Below are 20,769 nucleotides of genomic sequence, written 5' to 3'. Positions count from 1 at the left end.
GGTACACTGGGTTCAGATCGGCTTTTGCATCCCTTCGAGTGAACTGAGGTTTAGGTTTAGTATTAAGCCTGCTTCTGCCTATACAAGGCTCATTTGCCAGTTTTCCACCGCACTTGAAATACCGAACCCTCTGCCCACTGCCAAAGCTTCAGCTGTGTTTCTTTTTCTGGTTAATCTGAAGATGCTCTTTATTTATCTGTTCCATTTTTCTCTTTCAGAAGATCATTGTCAAGGAGACAAGTCAATGTTTTGTCGCATGGAGGTTCTCTCCCGTTACTGCTCGATTGCTGGTTACAATAAGCTGTGTTGCAAGTCCTGTAGTATGTACAGCAACATAACAGAGGACGACAATGTAACGGATTCTAACGTAAATAAGAATAATGTCATTGAGGAGGAGCTCCTGACAACCCTCAGCCCTCCCATGGGAGCATCCACCACACAGTCTGCCACCACCAGCCCTCCTCTTGTTTCCAAAACACGTGCGCCTCCTTCCAATGCAACCGAGGAGCACCCAGAAATCAATGCGGTGGATGTCCCCTATAAAATCGATGGGCTGGATAATGAAGTATCACAGCACAACATCATTACACAGAGGAGGATACCTTATGAAAGGACAAGGAATCGGAGAATTCAGGAGCTGATCGCTGAGAAAAGGAAAAAAGAGACTCTTAGGAAAATAAACTAAAATGGAAATATGACATAATCAACGTTTTTCTCTTATAGAGATGTTACCAACAGCATAGTATTGCCCATGTCGTAGAGACTAAAAACGGGGAAAAAATCAAAGTGGTGCTATGGCAGAGATGCCAAATTCTAAAGCCTACTATAAACGGAGATGACAGATTGTTTCGTAAGTGCTAATCTGAACGCTTTGACGGCCAGGTTTGCAGGGCACGGCAGAGCATTAGTGCAATATCACGGCACTGTTTCACTGAATCCAAACAAACTGTAACACCTAGGCCAGGTTAGCAGGTTTCTTGTTTATGGGCTCATCTAAGTCTTCTATGCCTGTGTAAAACTGCTTGGGAATAGTAATGGGAGTTACACTTAGGACGGAGGAAAGCGGTCCCAAGACATAATAAATCCCTCCACCACTGACAAGCAGGCAGTCAGCAATCCTGTGATGCTTCCGTGCGTTGTGTAAACCTGGGCACTAACTCAGCCGCGGTTCAGGAAGGTGCTGAAGGAGATGCCAGGCTAGGTCAGCTGGCTTTGGTAGAGCTGCTCCTGTGGTTACAGCTGGGCATGTGCTTACATAGCTTTCTTAACTGGGGCTGCGTAAGAAAAATATATAGAAAATTCTGTAGCCATATATTTATGTGTAAATTAAAAACTGGCTAACAGTAGTTTACATATTTGCATAAACAATTTCAGAGGATTCTCCTAGACTTTTGAATGCGTGCAAGACATTTAGTAGGGTAGATCCGGCCAACTTGGACTGACAACATCCTAGTCTTTCTGTTTACAATTATCCGTATTTTTGATAGTCTGTAAGTTCCTGTAATGCAACAGCCTCAGTGATCTTTGTTGGTTGGTGCTTTTTTTATTGGTCTGATTTTTTTCCTACCCATTTACTGTTTAACTTAAAGATGACTGGATTCTTGTTGCCTTTTCTTTGGTGCTTTGTTAAGAAAACATTTTTTTTTTCTCCCATAGGGTGAGGTTATTTTGGAGGAAATAATTCTGTATTATCTTCCTTTCCTTAGGACAGCTTTATTGGTGCAGAAGGGAACAGTTTTTTGCTGTGCCCTGCCATGTACCTGTACATCCACACACACACACACGTGTACTCACAGTACCAGGTCTGCTAGAAACTTTAAGACGTGTAACCTGACAACCCTTTGAGTACTTTCCCCTCAGGGTCATCATGGTTTTCATAGGTCATTTTGAACTCCTCGTTGGAAATCAGAAGATGAATTCAGCTTGGCTCTAATGCTGCAGAGACGGGGAACAAGTACTGGTTCCAGTTGCAGGTGGCATCTGAGCAGTTTTTCTCCTGGCTTGGACCCTTCCACTTGTTTCCTCTTTGCTGGTAAACCTCCTGCAGAGCCCCAGGCTTCCCTGAAATCCTCCTTTCATCACTGGGTAGGTCTGATGGCTCCTAGTTCAGATTTTCCAGTCTGAGAGTAAGATCTCATCCTCCAGCCTGATCTGGTCTTGGTTTGAAGCAGCGCCAGTAATAAGCCTGTTGGTACAGTCACGTAGTTATGGGAAATGTGCTGAGCGTCCAGCAATGTGTAAACTCTTCTGTAGCCCAGCTGCTGGCAAAGAGCTGCAGAAGTATTGTAAGGTGAACCACGTGTGGCTTCCCGCAACCCTGTCTTCTGCCCTGGACCACCGCGGCTGCGCAAGCTACCCAGTCTCCACTTCAGAAGAAGCCGGTTCTGCTGGAATGGAGACGTGAGCCCGCGGGAACAGCAGCCTTTGCAGCACTGGGATGTTGAACTGGTCTGGCCTGAGCTGCGGCCAGAAGACTTTGAAGGACAAGACTTGGTTTAAGGAAAATACTTTATGGAGGTACTAGCCAAAGCAGATAAGGAATGTTTTCAGCTTGGTGTGATGGCACCAAGTGTCGCTTCTCACAGAGGACCAGAGTGATACACTCGGGTGAGTGTTTCGGGGCAGCTCAGATAGTGCAGGGATGGGAGTTATGCTGAAGACCATGAAGACTGGGAAGCACAAAAGGCCTGGTAAAAGTCCAGAGCACTAGTAAACAGCTCCTGGGCCAAGCAGACGTGGCTGCAGATGTGAAAGAAGCAGCCAGGGAAGCAACAAAGCAAGCTGTTCTGGTTTTGAAAAATAAAACTAAAGCTCCACAGTTTGACAGCGGTGAGCAGCGGTTTGCTGGGGCGGTGGCTGGAGTCTCACCTCAGGCTTCAACATGTGAGACACTGAGCATTTTCCTGCAGTCGAAGGCTGCTTATCGTCAGTTGCCCACGTGGTAGCCTTTGCTCGCCCAGCCCTGCTCCGTGGCCTGCCTGCCGTTGCAGAACCACGATGCACGGGCAAGCCCGGCGCCGGCCCCGGGAGCCTTATGCCAAGGGATTTGTGGTTGCCTACGGCCAGGACAAGTTTTAGTAACAACGTACGGTCAGGTCACATCTGTGCAAAACAGCAATGTAGGAATGAGCATTGAAGGGAAAAAAAAAAAAAAACCCACCATGCTATTTATAAGCAAGGAAGACGTGTCTAAATCAACATCATTCCAGCTGCCGTGCCATGGGAGACGCAAGCTGTAGCTGGGCTCCCAGCCTGTAGACATAGCGAATATTTCTTGCCTTCCACATTTCCTTTACACAGATGTGGTTGGTGTAAAACTCATCTTTTCCCCTTCAAGCTACTATCCTGCTTTCGGCTCTGTGGACAATAAAAAGAAACCACAACCCCCAGCTTTTTCATAGCCTAGAAGCACATCCAAGCATATGATAAACTTAGGAAAAACTCTCACAAAACCAAGGGTGGAGAGGGGTTGGGGCTTGAAGTTACACAGGTCAGGAGGTAGAATTTTGCTGCCAGGATGGTACCAGTCGTCTTCGCTGGGACTTTGTGCAGACCCACTTCTTTGACCTCCAGAAGCCCGAGATAACCCATCTAATATCTTCTGTTCTTCCTTAGCGTCAGGAATAGGCTTAGTCAACCAGGCAATGTGAAGAAATGCCCCAGGAGGAAGCGCCCACAGCTCAAATGCTGCCTTACAAATAGCCACTTCTGTCCAAAGGACTTCTAGGTTGTGTCCCAGTAGCAAGTGGGGCAGGAATTTATTTGGTGCAACTTCAAGTGACCTCTCTGCAAACAGCATGAGGAAAGGCCCATTCCAGCGCAGAGACTTGACCTTGAAAAACCTCCCGGTGGTTCTGTGCTGAGCATTTCCCAGTGTCTCCCAGTGGCCAGGACTGCTGTAGGCTGGGCAAGGTCAATTCACAGGGGTTCACTCGCTCACGTGCGGCATGGGCACCCTGGCTGAACTTGTAAAGCTGGTTCAAAGTTCAGAAGCTGGACGGCTTTGTTCTTTCTCTAGAGTGAATCAGTTTGCAATCAAACAAACCAAAAGCATTTTTCCAGATAAAGTGGAAACTTCTTCTGCATCTCAGAGCAGAAGCAGCCTCTCAGAAGGCTGGCGTGGTGCTATGCGAGGCCTGGTGGTCCTTGGGGACCCAATGCAATACCTTGTGGCATCTGCATTTAGGAAGGGCTTGCTCCCTTCTCATTCTCACCTCTAGAGATTTAATTTGATTTATTTCTCGCTGGTTTTAATTCTACTGAATATTTCTTTAGCTGTTATTTGGGGAACACTGAAATGATACTTGAAGGGGCAGCTTCAGTCTAGGTTGCTGAAGACGGTGAGATGTTGATGGACACAGACTGGTCTATCTTCTTATGGAGCAGAGCCACCAGCTGCCTTCTCTTTACAGTCTTGCTGTATGAGAGGAACAAAAAAGTCTCTTCAGACCAGGAAAGATGCCTTCATTTCAAGCTGGCATAAGTTTTTCAGAAGGTGTTTCTTTCAGCAGTTCCCTGTGATGGTGGTTTCCTACGAACATGTACCTCACTTCTACTGGAAAACACAAAGTAGAGCGCTATTGATCAAGAAAAAGCAGCCCAAGGCAATAGATGGGGTGTTGCTCTCAGCTCATCTCCATTCCATGCCATGCAGTGGATATTTTGGTCATTTTGTGGTTAGTGGAACTTTGACAACTGTTTCCTCTTTTCTACAATGCTGTAACTGGGCAAGAGCATCATCGTAGTGTGTCTTCTGTAATCGTGTTGCTGTCACCCCGGTACTGCATTATGAGACATAATGAGCAGAGACTGGTATTTTAATGTAACCTAATCCACAGAAACTAAAGCAGATCGAGAAGTAAATATATTCCTGCAGAGACCATCTCAGAGATCTGAGAGCTAAAGCAAAGTGCTCCCATTAAGCAATGCATTTTGTGATCTAATGATGCAATTACATGGCTTTCTAAATTGTCATTTTTCTGTTGGTCTAAACTTAAAATCCAAGTGACAGCCCCTCATGAAAAAAAAAAAAAGAAATATTCCAAATCGATTCTGGTTGCTTTGGCTCCAATCTACTGCCATTTTTTTCACCAACATTCCTTTAAAAATTTCTGTAATCTATTATGAATGCATCACTTTTTATATTCATATATCCATTCAATATTTAGAGTCTCGCAACATCTCCATAGAATGCTTTCAGATATTTTGAGAATTCTAGAAATGGTGCTTTACCAGTACTCAAAGGGTTTTGTGTTTTATTTTATTAATGCATTTAATATCTTATTTACTCACCTACAATGCACAGTATTAGCTATGTTCATCTGAATATCTATATGCAACTTCCATTCACTTACATATGCCTTAACAGAAATCGCAATAAATAGCCATTTCTTGTATATTAAAAATGTATATACAAATTAGAATCTTTAATTTTATAATTTATTAAATTCAAATGTCTGTGTTCTTTTGCAAAGTGTTTGACTTTTCCCTGTGCTTTTTTTCATTGAACTAATGTTATGCAGAGATACTGGGGGAGGAAGAACCATCATCTTCAGATTCAAAACCAATTCAATTTCTGAACTGTTCTCTTAACGAAGTGGGCTTGGGATACACTTGCTGCCAAAGTCCTACATCCTTGTCACAACATCTGTTATCCAGGGCCGAATATCATGAAGTCACTGGGTCAATACCTCAGTTGATAACTGCACAGAAATTAATCCAACTCACTTCAACCTGCTCGAGGCTCTCAGCCATTACATTCGGCTGAAATCCATCCTGCTCCGTGTATCAGCTCCTTAACAGGCTCAGTTATTCGGGCCTCTATTCAGGATGATGAGCAAATTTCGCTTTGCATGTGCCATTGAAAAAATAATTGCTCCTTTCCATGAAATTCTTTTGCATACATTTTCCTGCCATATCCTGCACGCTCCTAGCCAGGTTCCCTTTAAAGCCTAAATGAATCTCTCCCATCTAATTGAATTTTGCTGCCTGAGGATTTGAAAGATCTCCGCTTACCTTGATTATTCAGTTAGCACCATGCAGTGCATTCAAGTCCAACATGTTCTTTAATCAGGTAATGAACCAACTCAGCATTTTCAATATGGAAAAGACATTTACTTACTTAAATGCTCTGATAAAACAGCAGACCAGCCAAACCCTGGTTTTCATTTACTGTAACAATTCATACAGTATCCAATTCACAGCTGTGACAAGGGTTATATTTAACTGGCTTTCACTTTCCCAACCCAAAGATTTCGAGACTTTTGGAGTGGCCGCAGGAAAGGGCCTCATGTCCGTACCCCAGACACGAGAAACACCCATGGTGGGGGTCGCACACGTCCAACACCCCTCCCTCCCTCCCTAGTCTTTGTCTCCATGTCTGAAATGCCTACAGGTGACAATTACAGGTGGCCATCTCCTCCTCTCCTGGCCTACATCAGCTTTTTAGCCCTTTTGCATCCATTCTTCAGACGGGCAATAATTGATGCCCATGTGGGCGCCTGGACAGACGTACGCAGACGTACACACGGCCCCTCCAGGTGTCAAAGCTCGTGAGCATCATTTCCCTGGCGTGGGGGTGATGCCGAATGCAAAGGGAAGTGGCAGAATGTTTTTAACTTTAAAACCTACCTCATCTCTAAGGGGAAATAATATGATTGTCCCCTGGGCCATGCTGGGGGACTGTCACTGCTTTGGAAAGCCTGTGGGAGCTCAACAGCCACACAACACCTCTTTCTCCAAGCGTATTTGAAGATGGGCCAGGTACCTGCCGTGGGGGGTGGGTGTGCACATAAGCTGTGCATAGGGAACCACCCTGTGAGTGTTTGTTCCAGGAGCTTCATCCAGTTGAAGGCTTTATTCTCATGACCCCCAAATTTGAGTGGCCCAGCTCAGGTCTCACTAGAGATAACAAATTCCTTCCAGGATGCCTGGTGTTGCAGGGGGTGCAGGATCACAGCGGGTGAACCACTGAGTACCTCACCAGCTGGGCTTCATGCTGTGCATGCATTCAAGCAGAAGCTCCCTGGCAGTGGAAGGAAAGGAAATGTTATACTAAAAGGGAGAAGCTGAAGGGAGAATCCTCTATCTATCTTGTTCACACAGACAATGACCGTACACTATCCTACTCCTGTGGCCTCTGCAAACACCAAATACTGGTGTTTTGCCTGTTCCGCAACATGAAGCCGTGCCTGGCTCTGTGCATCCCCACACAAGCATGTGCGATACATCGGCAGCAAGCTGTAAGCTAAATGCCAAAACCATGCACTGCAGAATGGGTTGCGTTTGCAACCTCCGTTTTCCGTGCCTGAGGACCCCGTCCTGAAGAGGTGCTGAGGGGAGACCCCACTCGCTTCAAGGAACCACCGCTCTGGCCCTGGAAGAGCTAAAATCACCCTCTGCGCTGCGGAGACTGTACGGGACTGCTGCTGGGCATTATCGGGGGCTCAGCTCCCTGATACATGGCGAGTTAGCTTATGGTCCCCTTCCTCATGTGCACGGGGATCCCTTGCTCGTGCACCGGCAGTCACAGGCGCTGCGGGATTACCCGGAGGGCAACTGGTTCGACAAGGAGGAACGGGCTAGGGATGGAGCTCCCCTCCAAAGCTGCTTGCAACACGAACACCAGTAAGAGGTAGCTTGGGCAGAGCCAGGAGCCTGCGCTGGTAAGCTAGAGCCTCCCTGAGCAAAATGGTCACACCTTGGGAGAAGGACTTACAGCTTGGTGGTGCAGAAATGAGCAAACAGTCAGGGAATCCCACGGCTGGCTTTGCTGAGCACCCTCTGGGGGAAAAAAAAGGAAAAGCCGTTCAAGGAGCAATCCCAGGCCAGCAAAGCAGTTATTCAGGTTATTCTGAATTACACTGGGCAGAATGTAGCTCCTCCACAGTGCTGTGCAAACCTGACTGCCCCTTCACACACTGAGGGGGCACAGCCTGATTTCCTCCCACCCACCCAAGGCTGCTGGCTCAGCTTGGCTCTGCTCACAGGGGTCAAAAAATGGTGCAGAGCCCTTCTGGGGCTGGAATGCCTGGAAACCCCACTGGAGCTGTGTGTATGCATGTGCACATGTGTGTGCTTGCTGCTTTCCTGTGCTGTCTCCCCCTGCAACTCCCCCCCCCCCCCCATCGCCCTTCCATAATCCCTCCCTCACAAGCAACTTTCCGAAGCCGAGCAGAGATCGAAGCGATGGAGCCCCAGACCCACATAAAGTGCAAGTTCACATCTAAAAACTCGTTAGAGCGAGAAGCAGAGCGGGATGACACATGTGGGAGAAACCTCATCATAGTGAATCTGCTGGGTTTTCTGCTTCATCAGCAGACTGCTCCCACCAGCCTTACGCGATGGAATTGCACTTTGCATCCGTGCTGCCCTGAGCAGAGCTGGGGTTCCGGCGGTGGAGGACCTACTCACGCTGCTTCGCCTCTCTGGACGCAGAGTTTCTAGTTGAGTTACCACTAGATGGTGGCACGGCACAAGAAGTACGGTTATGAGACTGCTACTGGACTTTGGAATCGGGGTGAAAAATCCCTCGATCAGGTGAGAAGGGCTCGCGGCACCCCGGCATTGCAGGAAGGACGAGATGGAGCAAAGCCCGCTCAGCTCAGTCCCCACCGCAGCATGGACATATTCAAAGATGCTTTGGTACTGGTTTGAAGGACAAGCACCAAGCCTGGAGGAGAGAAACAGAGACAGCAGCGGCAGTGGATAAATAGAGCCGCGATCAGCCCCACCACCCAAACCACAGAAAATAGTTCAGGAATTAAATTATTTTCTGGGAGTGCTATTTCTTAGGGCATCTAAACACAGTCCAGCTCCAGCTGATGACAGAAAGTTTAAAGGACAGTAACACTGCAGGGTTTTCCATTGCATTAACTGGTCTTGCAATTTTTTTAACCAGGCAAAGCTCTTTTAGTAAAGAAATGCGACAGCTATGGGAAGACGAACCTGCCTTGGGTGAGCCAGCAGCTTGGATTAACAGCCAAGAGCTGAGCAGTTTGTGACCAACCATTTACGCAGTGAAAAGGGGTCCGTTTCTGTTGGCAAGTGACTGGGATGTTCTTGCAGTTGTTCGTGACCAAAGAATCTCTCGTGCCACAGCAGTTGTTTACAGCGGGTTTACTCTAATTTTTTGCGTCCTTTGTGAGCTGTCCCTGGGGTTCTGCGGGACCGACTGTGACAGCTTCCAAAATAAAATCTCTCTCTGTATTTAAAGGATGGAGATCCCCAGGCCTGGAAAATGAAAGCCAGACTTCTGCGCAGCTGAGGTCTGCGGAGCAAAGCGAAGCAAACGTGGCTTTCCCGGGAGCTGAGCAGCCACCCACGCTTCCACACGGTGCGTTTGTACTCCAGCCTTGGTCTGGGGTTATTTTCAGCACGAGGAGAGGTGGATCGGTAGCACGGCACGTTTAGACCCCTTTCCCGCAGCTGCAGTGCCAGAGGGGGTTTGGAAAGGGGCTACACAAGCCTGACCGGCAGGAAGCAGCTTGTTGCTGGTCACACGTAATGGCATTTGCACGGCTCGCTGCTTCTCTCTGTACACATTTCTCAGATTTTCCGGCCACCACCGACGTCCCTGGGCCAACCTGCTGGGTTTCAGCTTCAGGCAGCCACTGCAAGTGTCTGGGCACCTTGGGCTGCTGGAGACACAGGGGTTTTTGTGGGACCCTGGGCAGAAGAAGGTTTTCAAACGCTGGCAGCAGAGTGTCCTCACCGAGTCCTGCCACGATCGACAGCGCTCAGCATCCCAGCCTCTTCGCAGGGTGCGTCCAAAAGGCCCCAAACCGTACCAGCATTGAGGAACTTGGGGATGGTCAGGAGTTTTGTAGAATCTAAAATGATGTTTGGGAAAATGCATGCACACAGAGATACAATGTAAACTCATGCAGAACACTGACAATATAAATATAAAAATATTTGTATTATTTCAAGTAAATATCCTGGGCTGGATTGCCAGGGGAAGTCTCCAGAGGTTTGTACTTTCTGAGACTTCAGAGTACTTTCAAAAAAGTCCGCACCAGCACCGAGCTCTCTGCCAGCCATGGGCAGCCAGCACCGACGAGAGCCGGGCTGGCAAACCCACGACACCGGCACGGCCGAGAAACTCCCAGCAAAGGCTCCCTGGAGTCATTTTCCAAGCTTAATTGAAAGCCTAGGGAAACGGAGTGCCTAAATCACTCCGAGCCTTTCCAAAGCCTCCCGAAAAGACTCCACCGCTGCTCTGAGCTGGCTGGAGAGCGCAGCTCCTGCAGACGAGCCCTGTGCTTAGCAGCGATGGGCTGCAGTGACCCTGCCTGCACAGCAACCTGTTCCTCGCTTGCAAAAAACCAGTTACCATGTGAGCTGCAGCCAAGGCAACAGCTGTGGGTGCGCGACATTTCTAACCCGGCTCCGTCTAGTTAATATAAAAACCAGCTCATTAATGTTTCACGGGAACGTCTTCGCCGTGTACTGTAGCGGCTGCTTGCTGGAATGCACAGGAGGTTGACGGGCTGGGGGATATCATTGGAGAACACAAATTATCCGGAATCTGGCACAAACTGGGTCAAACTGTTTTCCTTTCTTGAACTTTTAATGGCAAACATGCAAGAGAGAAGCAGCTCAAGGCTTGGAGATGCTCAGGGTCACGCTGACCCCGTACCCCACCCCTGGCAAGAGCTAACGCTGCAGCAAAGCCCGGCATGAATGCCGCTCCCTTCCTGACGCTCTCCGACGGGCTTTTAGGTACTGTCTCGCAGCACAGGAGCAATGTGGCAGCATTTTCCAATCATACACCATCACAATATTTGCTAGTTTACCAAAAAGCCTCGTTTCTGCAGGTGGGAGCGTGGCAGGACCGCGTGCACGGGCTGATGGCCGTCCCTTTGCAATGCCGGCGTCTTTGGGTGCTGTGGCTGCTCCGGGAGGAGGAGAGGGCAGAGATGAGCAGGTGCAGAGAGATGCCAAGCAGGGTAAAAACTGCTTAATAAAAAGAAAAATAAAGTTAAAGTGAATTTACAGTTCTACCTGTTGCTGGGAAAGCTTGAAACTGGCACCCTAAGTGACCTTTTGAAGACAGCGGAGGGCCTGGACCAGTTTAGTGTCTTTTTGACCCAGTTTTGGCAGCAGACAGAGCCTCCCAAGCATGGGAGCTCGAAAACTGGGATTCCTTTCAAACTGGGATGTTGCTATCATGGCCCAGGGCGGTGATGCTGGCGGCCCAGGGCCCAGCTGCGTCACCGCAGGCATGAGCAGAGAAGCAATGTGGCATTGCTGAGCTGTCGCACCGGTGCCACCGAGTCCCACCTGCCCCCAGCCAGTGGGGCCAGCACAGCTGCCCGGCTCCCTGGCACCCGTGGGGGGATCCGTTTCCCAAACCAGGTAGGAGAAGCTTGTACTTTACCTTTTCCGTACAGATTAATTACTTTGGAAAGCGTAAGGTGATTTTTCTCCCCTCCAAATAAACATTCCTCGAAATATTCCAAAGCAGAAGTGATTTACGCAGCAGCCTTGGCAGCGCTCGTGCCCCATCAGGTGGACGCCGGCTTTCTCCAGCAGCGCTGGCACTGTCCGGAGCCCTGGGTTGGCGTTAAGTGTGTTTTTCCTGAGAATTCCAAAAATGGGAATTGACTTCGGTATCCATTTAGGGCTCCCAACGATTAATTACTTTGTTTATCCGAACATCAACAAGCTTCAGAAATGCCCAAAGGAGAGCTGCCCGCTACACTTGTGCTACGCTGCTACGCTGTTTGAACGCAGGGCTTTCCCCCAGACTGGAAGCATGCAAAGAAAAAAAAAGCTAACAAACAGAAAACCAAACCAAAAAATAACTCTACAGCATTTAGATCTCAGACACCCAACCAAGCCTTGCAGAACTAAGAACTCGTGCTCTCCTCAGCAGCTTCGGCGCCGCTGCCGTTGCTGTTTTCGTTTGCTGTTAACCCGTGAGGTTGCGGTTTCGACGCACTCAGGAACGCTGCTTCACAGCAGACCGGGGTGGTTTAACCAGAGCTGTCCCGAGAAGCGCTTGGAAGAAACCAGCGGCAGTTTTGTGAAGAAACAAACCAGCGTTCAAAAGTGCATTTTTTTTTTAAATCAACATTTTTGAGCAACCACTTGAGGAAAGAGGAAACCGAATGGCTGTGGTTGAGGTAAAAAAACCCGGAGGTATTGCTGTAATTTATATTGGGTTAATGATAGCTACTTTTTAAGCTGCATCTGATACTTTTAAATTTATATTTTAATCTTCATATCGTCAGTGCAAAAAAGATGATAGAGAACAAATCATTTATACTGGGGTCATCTGAGTAATTCCAATAACAGTGATTCGAACAAATGTGATTTTCCTACAGTAACACCAGAAGCCTGGAAGAAACTAATTTCAATAGACAGAAGAGATTTTTATTGCAAACCCATATTTTTAGCACAGTTTCATAAAGAAGCACCTTACTGAACCACATTTTGTGAGGACCTTGATCCCTTTGGAGGTTCTTGGGCAGCTCCTCTGTGCGGGGCCCGAGGTCTCCACAGCCCTGTCCTCCCAGGGGAGGCTGCTTCATCCAGCCGGACACCATCAAAGCCACGCAGAGGGATGGTGACATGGAGAATCTTCAGGAGGGGCCCTCACCCTGTCAGTCGCCCGATAACTCAACCCTCAGCCCGCAATGCCCCTGGGGATGATGCTTTTCTAACTCCGCTGCTCTCGGAGCTGCCGCCGTCCCAGGTGGGGTGGCCACGGCCAGCCTGGTGCCTCACATGGCCCCTCTGCGGCTTGCTCCATCGGACCCCAGGGCCTTTGAGAAGGAGACGTCTCCACCCAGGAGGAACGACTTTCCAAGGGTAGGGAACCATCGCAAAGAGTTTTATAAGGAGAAGGTAGCCATGCACATCTGCACGTCTGGAATTTTTTTGCCAGATCAGTGTTTTTCCTCATGAAATGGCTTTCCCAAGCTTTTTACTGCAGCTGCTTAGAGCAGCTGGGGTCCAAGGTTTTTCTTCTGTTTGATGGCAGTTATGGTGCCTGCAAGCAAGAAGAAGAAATTTAAGCTGTAAATTGTTACCACTGCTTCATCCCCGCTGATCACTGCTGTTAGCAAATTTAATGTATGGAGGTGGAGGGTCATTTCAGCTAGGTTTAGCTGTTGGATGAGGAAAATTTAGACAAACAGCTTAAGCTTGCACACCTTTTACATTTAAATGCTAAGCAATGGATATCTCCAGAGAGCAAATAATCTCTGCTTTGAACCATGCCCTGAAGGGACGCACAAGTCTCTTGAGCTGCTTATTTCTTTCCACTGGAGATAAAGAAAGAACCTGGATGATGAGCGTGGCCTCGGGTGACTAAATCAGCAGCCAGCACCAATTCCAGCCCAAATGCTGGTAACACTGAGAATATTTGCATTAAAACTAAAGCAGTGATTTTTAACGTAAGATTTCTGCTTTTCTCTCCATCCCTCCCAGCAGCTCAGGACGGGTGCTGTGGGGAGGAGCAAGGTTCAGAAACTCAGTCACACTCTTGGCCTTGGTCACGCAGGGATGTTTTGCGGCGTGGCTGTTCCCCAGTAAGGAACAGCAGCTATCGAGCCTCCTTCTGAGGACAGTATCGGGAAATAAAAGCAGAAGGAAGATTCTGCTGCAAAAAAACCTGTTCACCTCCCCAGCCAGCATGATGCTGCAGGAGAGGCTACGAGAGGGAGACCGGAGTTGTAGTAGAGCTGCAATCAGTTTGCAGTTTGTTGATAAGCCAGGGAGAAAAGACAAATCCCCGTGCCCAGAGACTGGCCAGGTCGGCCGTGGCCGCTTCTCCTGGCAGCGTAATTTGCCATAATGCCCTTATGTGTCCAGTTCTGGGCTCCCCTAGTCCAGTTCTGGGCTCCCCAGTTCAAGAAAGATGAAGAGCTACTGGAGAGAGTCCAGTGGAGGGCTACGAGGATGATGAGGGGACTGGAACATCTCCCCTATGAGGAGAGGCTGAGGGAGCTGGGCTCGTTCAGCTTGAAGAAGAGAAGGCTGAGAGGGGACCTAATAAATGCTTATAAATATCTGCAGGGTGGGGGTCAGGAGCATGGGGCCAAGCTCTTTTCAGTGGTGCCCAGTGACAGGACAAGGGGCAATGGGCACAAACTGAAGCAGAGGAAGTTCCGTCTGAACATGAGGAAGAACTTCTTCACTCTGAGGGTGACAGAGCCCTGGAACAGGCTGCCCAGGGAGGTTGTGGAGTCTCCTTCTCTGGAGATATTCAAGACTCCCCTGGACAAGGTCCTGTGCAGCCTGCTGTAGGTGACCCTGCTTCAGCAGGAGGGTTGGACTGGGTGACCCACAGAGGTCCCTTCCAAACCCTACTATTCTGTGATTCTGTGATTCTGTGTGGTCTCGCTCGGCGGGCGCCAGCTCAGCAAAACGCAAGCGGGGCGATGCCAGGGGTGGTGGGGAGAGCAGGGTTAGAGGAGCGGAGCCCAGGGAGGGACAAGGCTGCCCGAGCCGGCTGCCGTGTGCCTCCGCAGCCGATCCACGGCTCAGAGCGAAACGGGGAGCTGGGAGGGAGGGGAGCGGCGACGCCGATGCTGCGCGCACACCCCGCTCTCTTGGGCAAACCTGGCAGAGTGGCGTGAATTTGCTCATGAATTAAGACAGTGAAGGAGCAAAAGCAGCCCAAAATCTAAGGACCCCCCAGCTGTCAGCAATGAAATAGGATGGTGCTGCGGCTCCTCTTTGCGCACCCCCGGCTCAGGGCACCGACAGCCCCTCCCGCGGCACGACCACGGCACCGCACTCGCGTTCCGCACGAGGAATCGTGATAAAGGCAGTGGAGCAGTGGAATTTTGTCGTGGCCCCTCGGCTGGGGACCGGATGGCCCTGCCTCCCTGGCGCCCGTTTGCCGTCCCGATGCCGCGCGGCGTTTGTCAGATGCGGGCTCTCCGGCGGGGCGGGCAGCCAGCGGGCTATATTTAGCAACAGCAACAAAACAGGCAGGCGAATCAGCTGACTGGAGGCAGGGAGCCTGGTGCACGGTTTAGTTTTAGACAGCACGTATTCTGTACTGAAAACAGGGAGGGAGAGAACCGGGGAGAGACGTGGGAGCTGGAAGACGCCCGTCCCTCCACGCCAGGCACCAGTGCAGGTAAGGGGAGGGCGTCGCGAATGCCGGGGTCCGGACGCGGGCCGTGACCCGAATATTGCCGGGAAGGATGCGGGGTGCGGCAGCTGGTGATGCTCCAGGCGTGGCTGGGAGGGGAGGTCCAGGGCAGGGGGGTCCCTGCTCGCTGGGGGCTGCTGGGCGGGAAGGTGACCTCGGCACAGAGCGAGCTCCAAGCTGGAACTGATCCTTCACATCAGAAGAGTTTTACTGTAAACAGGTAATTTGCTTTCCTTCTGGAGGAAGGGCAGGTTAACAGGACGTAGCTAATGATTAGCGCTGTTGTAAGTGAACACAGTGTGCCCGTGCCCATTACCTGGAGCATCCGGCTGCCCTCCTCGACACCGGTGTCGGAGCAGGCCTGGATCCTGACGCTGCTGACCTCGGGCAAGGGGATGGGAGGGAAGGCAGACAAGCAAGCCTTCTTCTTAATGCTTAAAGAAATGAGAAGAAAGGAGCAGACAGAATAAAGAAAGAGAAATAAAAAGGCGGTAAGGTTTAAAATGAGCATCACCTGCCCCTGTTCAGCAAATGCCAGCTTGGCTGACTTTACCAGTAGCACCTGAGATGAAAACCAGTAAAAGCCAGCAGCACCTGGGGGAGGGATGGACATCCTGCGTGCTCTACCCTGGGCTCAGTGTGAGCTGCTTGCTTGAGCTCTGTATGCCAGCCACGGCTTGACAGCAAGGTCCAACAAAGCCAGACTTATTTCCAGCAATGACAAGCAAAGCATTAAAATAGCTAGAAAAGCACTTTTGTGTTTAATCACACAACAAAGCTATATTGTGTCAACAGATTATTCACATACAAATTCCATTGAGGGAGTAGTGGGGAAGAAAAAAAAAAATTGGATCCAGGCCATGTGGTCATTTCTGCCAGAAGGGGAGATAACCAACGCACAGGGGAGAGTATTTTGAGAAAAAAAACAGTATCAGTACAGATAGCAAACACTGCAACATGAAATATTTGTAACAAAGTTTTATCTGACTGGTGGGAGCAGTGTGATGGAAATCCATCCTAAAAAGAGTTGAGGATAACTATTCAAATATAAAGGACATAAATCAAACCCCTTTGACTCTACATAAGCATTCAGGGAAGGATCTACCACTCCATGACTATATTTGTGAAACACTGGCAAAGACAAAAAAGTTTGTGCGTTATTGGAACACCTCTCCTGTGAGGAAAGGCTGAGAGAGCTGGGGCTGTTCAGCCTGGAGAGGAGAAGGCTCTGGGGAGACCTTATTGTGGCTTTCCAGTACTTAAAGGGGGCTTGTAAAACAGATGGGGACAAACTTTTTAGCAGGGCCTGTTGCAACAGGACAAAGTGTAATGCCTTTAAACTAAAAGAGGAGAGATTCAGACTGGATATAAGGAAGAAATTTTTCACAGTGAGGGTGGTGAAGCACCAGCACAGGTTGCCCAGAGAGGTGGGAAAGGCCTCATCCCTGGGAACATTCAAGGTCAGGTTGGACGGGGCTCTGAGCAACCCGATCTAGTTGAAGATGCCCCTGCTCATGGCAGGGGGGTTGGACTAAACGGTCTTTAGAGGTCACTTCCAACCCAAACCATTCTATGCTTCTATGATTACCACCTACATCTTCTAGAAGAGATGAGCAATAATATCCCTTTATTTACCTGATGCTCCCCAGGGAGGTAGGTCAGCTTCTCTCCCGTTGAGATCAGCTCTTGCCTGTTCAGACACAACGTGAAGGCAGAGCCTTGTTACGGTGAACAGCGGACTATTAGATGAGTGGTTTGTCCCTTGCTGTTACAACCCGGACAGTGAGACGAGCCACACACTGCTTCAGCTACTGACCCCTTGCGTTGCTTCAGAAGGGAGCACCCTTGTTGTTGCCTTTAATGAACCTTTTATTTCCTACTGCACTTCATCACTTGGCTTCTTTTGTATATAGGTGCTCTTTATGAAGCCATGGGTATAAAGGTACTGCTAGAAAACTTCTAAAATGCAGTTTCTGTAAACGCCACTCTTTGCCACAAGGAGACATCGGGTGGGTCAGGTAGCATGGACTTCACAGAAACAAGCCCAGAATTTCTTTACTGCAGCTGGCTTTCAGATGCTGATCGTGTCTGGTCTGTTCATTGCAGGATGGCACCCCGGATAAGATTGAGTCTTTCAAAGCCTCTTCCAACCATACGCGAAACCCATGAGGAAGCGATGGAAGATTCAGCCAGCAACCCGAAGCGCACTGGAAGCACTGTGACCAGCCCAGATTCGTACTCCAGCGATGATTACATTCAATCCATCTGCCACCTCGCCAGACCCACCTTCCCAGGCCTTCCTGAAAGCAACCATAAGGTTCAGGACAGAAAGACCCTGAAGACCCTTGAAGATGTGTCATGGTCTCCATCCCTTGGGGGGACACAGCAGGAAATGTCAAAATGTAAATTGAGCAATTTCATCTCAAATGTGGTGCCGCTGGGAAAAGTCACACCTGCAGAAGCCAACTGCTGGTCCAGAGAGGACCCCCTGGCACAGATTTACACCCATGCAGGAAAGCTCTGCTCCTCCAAGGCTTCTTCATATGGTGAAAGCTCCAGCACTGGTTACTCATGGTGCAATTCTTCTGCCCCAAACAGTGAACTTCATCCCCCAACTATGAAAGAAAAAGCCACAGGGAAACCCAGTTTTCCACGAGTGTTTAGTTTTCCAAGGCTTCCCTCCCCAAGACCAGTGCAGAAAGAAGCCGTCTGCTCAGAGCTGAAGTGTCTCAGAAGAGATGAGGGAGCAATTTTAGGGAGTAACCATGATCAGAAAGAAAACAGCCCTGTGTTCATTACCAGTGACGAGCTATTGCTGTCCTCAGCCAGAGGGAAGCTGGTAGAAAACCCAGTCTTGCACTGCTCTGTAAGAAAGCAGCATTGTTTGTTCAATACAGCAGGCACTGATGAAAAAGAAGGGAGAGAAATTTCTCACTGTGACAAAAATGCAGTGGGTGATGTCCCACCTAAGCAGAGATACTCTGAGTGTTTCCAGGTACCTAAAAAAGCCATGATCCATAACTGGATTTCAGAGCAGAGAAGCATCTGGAAAGAAGCAAAGGTAAAAGCTTGTTTGCTGCCAGCCATTGCTGAAGTGTGAAGTAGCTGCTCAGAATAATTTTATTCACAAGATATAACCACCCTGTGTTCTAGAAGCTCTCCCTGGAGTCCTTACACAGACAAACATGTGCATGCAAGTCAGGCAGACTTTTGTGACCCATCATATCCCTCGTCAGTGGGCAAAGGGACAATTCAGAGTCTCATCCACTAAGGAAACGGCAATTAGTTCTCATTTTGGAAAGGCAGCAGTTCATAAAGCCCCCACCTATTGCCTAGAACTGCCCTGAGCACGAAGAAAAGCTGGAGAGAGTACAAACCGGATCTGTTCTGGAGAAGGGATCTGCGGGAACATCAAACTACTGGTGTTCCCAGCAAATGCCAAACAGCCAGATGTTGCTCACACTTGGGTACGGTTATTCCGAAAGGAACATTTTGACTGGTGCTTGGACAGTACTAAACGTGCTCTCCGACACGTACATTTACTAGGAGACCCACGGCAGATCTCTGCATCACCACCAGAACACCACTGGGTAGCTCACCTGTTTGTGCAGCAGCATAACGAAGTACTTTTTAAAAATCGTAAGAAGTCTTTCATGAGGATTTGCTAGGGGGCAACGTGGGAAATATTACAGCTCCTCTGGGTGGGGATTTTCCCGTTGCTTACCCTGGCCCAGCTCTGTTACCTCTACTCCTTGAGTTGCCCTCGGCAGGAGGAGAGCCAGGAGCCCCGGCTGGGCATTGCCAGGCCAGCGCTGCAGCTGTCCTGGAGCTGTCACAGCCTGTGATTCCAGCCGTGAAAAACCCAGCCATCACGCTGGTCTCTGCGCTGTGCCACCCGCACCAGCCAGGCTGCACGCCGCGGGCACCCACGGAGTTCGCTGCCGGGGTGCAGCCGTCCCCCAAGCTCGCAGGCAGCTCTGCAGGCTCGGCGGCATGACGAGGGCAGCAGCTTTGGCTGAGGGGCCGGGTTACCCACAGGACCTGAATGTCAAGGAATCATTTCTGGGTTTCCCTTCACATCTGTGCTTCTGTGTTCTCACCGACCTGAGCATGCTGACGATGCTGACTGTTCTTTGCCCAATGCTGAGACTGAAACAGGAAAAAACCACGTGTGCGTGTTACGACCACCCAGCACATAACTTCTATAAACTGATTGCGTTGATGTTGATGCTACTTGGGATGTCTGTAGGGAGAGCAGCGCTCCTGCACTGCTGTAAGATCCCGGCGCGGTGGGGTGAGCCGGGTCACCCCTCGCTGCTGCACGGAGACTTCTCCATCCAGAGAAACTTTTCTCTCATCTCAGCCTTCTCCTGTGGTCAGAACAACCTCACGCACCTGAGTTTGCTACCGCACTCTCCGTAGCCGACCAAGAGACGTAGGTGAGAAAACTGCAAAGCAGTACTAGCACAATTATTATTGCTACCAGTAGGAATAAATCTTTTGGCACAGAGGACAGCGGAGGGACCAGGCTGTTTGTTCAACAGCAGCGAAGATGGGAAATACCATTGGAACGCTGCAATTATAAAAACGCCCACAAGTGACTTCTAAACCACCCTCGAGCAGATCAAATCAGAAGGCAACTTCTGCTCAGTACCTACACACGCGTAAATACGCTTGAGGATCAAAAGGTGAGCATATTTGAGCTTCTCCTTCTCACGCCTCTTACCTCAAATATTTTTTCTCCTGTTGAAACTCATTAGCACTATGGAGCTGAACTGCTTCTCATCTTTGTTTTCGAACTAACCACACTGCAAGGACAAAAGTGAAGGCAGCTCCAGCATTTATTAGAGCTGACGGAGAGAGCTGAATCGGGGAGGTGCCAGCCTGCTCTGCCTCCTCTGTGTCTTCCCCTTCCTTCTCAGGTCAACGCTGGGATTTCAGTGATGCTTGTCCTCATTGCCCTGCTGACATTTTAATTTCTCTCCATGTGAATCTTTATGACACTATTGCCTAGCAAGTCTTGTGCCAACTGCATGTATCACTGCTTTTCACGGAGGAAATAAATAAAATCATTACACCGAGTTGCTGTTTCCATTACTGCAGAACCACGGGTGATCATGTTCAGCGCAGGGCTGGTTCACAGCACGTGGGCTTGTGACTCACCACCCAAACACCTTCTCACCCCACCAGGTCACCAACAGAGCCAGCTCTCAGGCTCTTTCCCCATGCATTCAGTGCCTTGCAAAGCTCTTCTGCCTTGCCAGGGTCAGGCCCTCCATGCCCAGGACCCAGGCAATTGCTTCGCTTAAAACCAGCCAGGCTGTGTACCAGCAGGTCCCCCTGCGACAAGCGCTGTAGCTAAAATACTCGTCCTCATGGAAGAGGCACAAGAAGGCCTTCACACCGCACCCCTGTGGCAGCTGATGCCCAGCACTGTGATTCCTTCTTGGCTGCTGCGTCATCCTGCGAGTATCTATCCCCTGTGAGCAGGGACCGGAGCACTGATGTGCCACACGTGAAGGAGAGCCCGGGCACGGGGCTCCCAACTCAGCCATTCCTGCTGCTCCTGGCTCTGCCAACATCGCAGCACCCAGCGCAAAGGGGTGCAGGAGCAGGTTAGGGCTGCACCTCAGGACACCGCGGGAAAAGCCCCCAGC

The 20,769-nt window shown here is 49.6% G+C and overlaps 2 protein-coding genes across 2 annotated transcripts in view; both read left to right on the top strand.

Annotated features, from left to right (window-relative positions):
• Positions 1-1,854, top strand: part of ADAMTS2 (ADAM metallopeptidase with thrombospondin type 1 motif 2) — a 185,325-nt gene extending 183,471 nt beyond the window's left edge. The window contains exon 22 of the mRNA XM_075441680.1: positions 219-1,854. Coding sequence (XP_075297795.1) covers positions 219-685 — 467 coding nt within the window. The 3' untranslated portion in view covers positions 686-1,854. The remainder of the gene's footprint in view (positions 1-218) is intronic.
• Positions 1,855-14,849: 12,995 nt separating this feature from the next.
• On the top strand, positions 14,850-20,210 carry LOC142363974 (uncharacterized). The gene is made up of 2 exons (XM_075441830.1): positions 14,850-15,097; positions 17,219-20,210. The coding sequence occupies exon 2, from the start codon at positions 17,220-17,222 to the stop codon at positions 18,210-18,212; it is 993 nt and encodes a 330-aa protein (XP_075297945.1). The 5' UTR covers positions 14,850-15,097; position 17,219; the 3' UTR covers positions 18,213-20,210.
• The last annotated feature ends 559 nt before the right edge of the window (positions 20,211-20,769 follow it).

Source organism: Opisthocomus hoazin, chromosome 22 (assembly GCF_030867145.1).
Source record: "Opisthocomus hoazin isolate bOpiHoa1 chromosome 22, bOpiHoa1.hap1, whole genome shotgun sequence".
NCBI lineage: Eukaryota > Metazoa > Chordata > Aves > Opisthocomiformes > Opisthocomidae > Opisthocomus > Opisthocomus hoazin.
Note: the sequence above shows the minus strand (reverse complement) of the source record. Positions and strands in the feature narration are given on the sequence as shown.